At 50.7% G+C, this 3,378-nt stretch overlaps 1 protein-coding gene across 1 annotated transcript; it reads right to left on the reverse strand.

Moving 5' to 3' along the window:
- Positions 1-329: 329 nt before the first annotated feature.
- Positions 330-1,286, reverse strand: LOC127339300 (cyclin-A3-1-like). The gene has a single exon (XM_051365169.1). The coding sequence runs from the start codon at positions 1,284-1,286 to the stop codon at positions 330-332; it is 957 nt and encodes a 318-aa protein (XP_051221129.1).
- Positions 1,287-3,378: the final 2,092 nt, after the last annotated feature.

Here is a 3,378-nt window from a genome sequence, read left to right on the forward strand (position 1 = left end):
ACTTAAGGACAAAATATATGCAACAAAACATTTGAATTGCCTGAAAGCTTGCATATTGAATATCATCTAATTGGCTACAACACCTTCATAAGTACAAAAACAAACCACTCATTGTTGCACACTAGTAAAATACCAATGCAGCTGGGTAGTTGCACTTTTAGTGCAACCGAGCCAACTAGTACTGACAGAAGTGGACATGCAAATTCTCGCTAGACTATTTTCTAAACCGATTCTGCAATTTCATACTGAATATCGTTGACTATGACATATTTCTCTAGCTCCGGCCTGCACAAACACGCTGGAGTCGCACATCATATATACCAAGATATCTAAATGTGGCGAGAGCGCTTCCACTTTTTACTGGTTGTATTTTTGAGGTCTTTGATGTCCTTGAGGTAGTACTCTGGGATTTCTCGTGGCGAACCCATTGCTGACACACACTCAAGCTCGCAGTGACTATACTTGTCTTTGATGGCCATTTCTTTGATGCCTGGATACGATCGAATGGACTGCAGACGGTGTATCTTCAAGATGCAACACCTGAGATCAGAGACCTTGTAGCCCACTCTTCTTTGCAGCACTAGGTTCCAAGGACGGCTATCTGGGTTGATTGTGAACCTGGCCACAAAAAGGCAGGCAGCGGCAACAATTGATGGCCTGAACTTTGTGCAGTCATATTCCAGCAAGCTTAGGTCCGCAAGGTAGCTACACAGGAACTCCAGCTTTCTTACATCGCCTTGAGGGCAAATACTTAGGTATCTCCGTAGAAAAGTTCTTGCAGTGGGGCTCCCCATCTCAAACTTGAGCAAATGCAGTATTTGAGTCTCCATCTTGAGCACCTGCTGCTCGGTGTATGAGTTGTCAGTCATGTAACTATAATCTGTCGCCTTATGTGTGCACATATCACTTTCATATTTTGAAGCAAGAAGCATCGCAGTTGCGCCCAGTAACTGCAGCTCCCTCTGGACAATGGCGCCGACTGAGAGGAAACGGTCCACGTATGAAACGGCAAGGTGAAGCGTGTCAGCCGGAAAATTGAATTCATCCGCCAGTTCCACGAGCCAATCCACTAGGATGGCCCTGCAAGAGGCGGTAACTCCCGGCCTCACCGGCATATAGTCCGTCGGCCTCCTCAACTTCTCTAGGTACCGCATGTAGCTGTCGATGTCCTCGATGTAGGGCGCGATGGCTGCCTGCGCCGTGGCTGGCTCCGAGCCTGCATCTAGCAGGCGGGCGCGGCCGGCCACAAAGCCCATGCTCTCCTCCTCGTCGTCGCTTTCCTCCATCATCTGCTCCTCCTCCTCGGTTTGCTCCATCCTCTCCTCCTCGTCGTCACTGTCCACCATCCTCTTCCTCCACTGTTTGGTTTTGCCCCAGGCCATCACCATCACGTAAAATTAGACGAACACACTCGCGCCAGAAACTTTGTCCAAGTTCGCACTTGTCGCGCGCGCTCCTCTGTTCTTCTCAATATCACGGTCACCTTGATGCACAGCCACCCTGGTGCATTTTATATACACACATAGCATAGCCAGCTATCCTAACTCGAAGAGGACTCGGACTCAATTTACGTCATGCAAGCCGACTACTGCTAGGAAAGTAGGAATCGAACTTAACTTAACCTAGCTAAACTCACGTTCGTGCAAATACTACTCGGACTAACGGGCGGAGCGGGAGATCTTTGCGTGTCGACGGAAGGAATCGCGTCCATGGTTGGCGCCGGCCGTGTACGTGTGCGTGCGCCGCATCCATCTCATGGATCCCTCGCGAACATAAAACAAGTCGCGCGGATTTGGTCCACGCATCTAACTAGTTGATCTGTCTACACTCTACACTCATTCGCGAGTTGCATATGGACTCATGTGTAGCAAACTAGAGTGTTAATTAGCTGAAGTTCGCTGGAGTCTGTAGGAAAATTTGACTGAGGGAAGTGTTCTTGACCCAACCATAAATCCATGGTCTTGCTAGTTAGCTCAAGAGTTTACGCAACCTTCTTCGGTACACAGACGTGTGAGGTTTCAAAATTCAAATACGACCCATATATAGGTGAGTGTGGATTGAGACAATCATACCAATCCGGCCCATGACTTCCTTTGCCGGATCTTGCAGAATGTTATCATAGACGCCACGGAAGGCCCCCAGACCTAGCCACCGCCGCCCCCTCCCTAACCTAGCCGCCTCCCCTCCACCCTCCCAGCTCCACCGCCACCCTCCACCCTTCACCACCGCCCTCTCCCATTCCCTCTCCTCCCTTTCCCACCTTCGCCCCGGGTCATCTCGCGCGAGGCAGCTCCGGGCGATGACCAAAACCCAAGAAGAGGCGGTCCATCTTCATCCTCCTGGTTGTTGCCGCCATCAGGATCGGCGGTGGCGGCCGCGTCCGACTGCCAAAGGTAGGGGCAGTGGTGGCGCGTCCATGGACTCCCCTTCGCGCGGAAGCGGGGTCCTCCATGGGCAGCGATAGTGGACGGTGGGTCTGGTGGCGGTGGCCTACGGCTACTTCACCTAGATCATGGCGGGAGACGCGGTGGTGTGGCGGAAATCGGTGGGGAAAGGGCGACAGCGGGATCGCTGCTGACCTCCACCGGCCGGGTTGGAGGAGAAAGATGGACTGTGGATCCTAGCCATGGCGGCGGCGTGGGGGCTGGCCGTTCCGGCTTTCTAGCCGGAGTGATGAGTTTCGGAAGGCTCCGCGCACCCATGCTTTTATTTCCGACCATTTGGTTCCAGAGGGAGCAGCGCGAAGCTCCGTTCTATGTTGACATCAAGAGAATTTTGGTCCATGGTGAAGTTAGAAGCAGATAATTTCATGAATGCGGGATTGGGGGAATAGTTAAAAAAAGTTCGAGTCTCCCTGATGTTGAGGAACTTGCTTTGGTGTTCCGGGATTTGCAGTAGTGATATGAAAGTGGGGGTGGCAGCACATGTGAAGTTCACAGTCCTACCTTTCAGGGTAAAAACCGAAGGTCTAGCCTTAACTGGTTGTGGGCCTTGTTGGAGGCATTATTTTGAGAGCGGGGACTACCTTTATGGTGAAAACCTAAAATCTTTGATCGGGCGACGACGGTGCTGGTGCAATGTTCCCTTCTTGGAGGCGCCACTTTTGGAGAGTCTGTATTTCAGGTGTTGTCTAGGGGGTGGATGTATTACTGTTGTTAGGCCTGGGATACTATAACGGGATTTTTCTTTCTTAGTTTTCTTTTATCTTTTTTGGTTGTATGCATCAGTACTGCCATTAGGGTGTTGCGTTGTTGCAGAGGCTGGGTGTAATTGGTGCATTTTGATATTAATATATTCCCTTTATCGAAAAAAGGTGATGTGCACTAGTAGAAAAATGGCCTATAATCCCGGTTGATAGGGTTCTTTATTCCCGGTTTT

The sequence above is a fragment of the Lolium perenne genome, chromosome 3 (assembly GCF_019359855.2).
Source record: "Lolium perenne isolate Kyuss_39 chromosome 3, Kyuss_2.0, whole genome shotgun sequence".
NCBI lineage: Eukaryota > Viridiplantae > Streptophyta > Magnoliopsida > Poales > Poaceae > Lolium > Lolium perenne.

Bases quoted from the DNA above. Each gene is read 5' to 3' on its own strand.
- LOC127339300 (XM_051365169.1), bottom strand. From the start codon at position 1,286: ATGGAGGAAAGCGACGACGAGGAGGAGAGCATGGGCTTTGTGGCCGGC.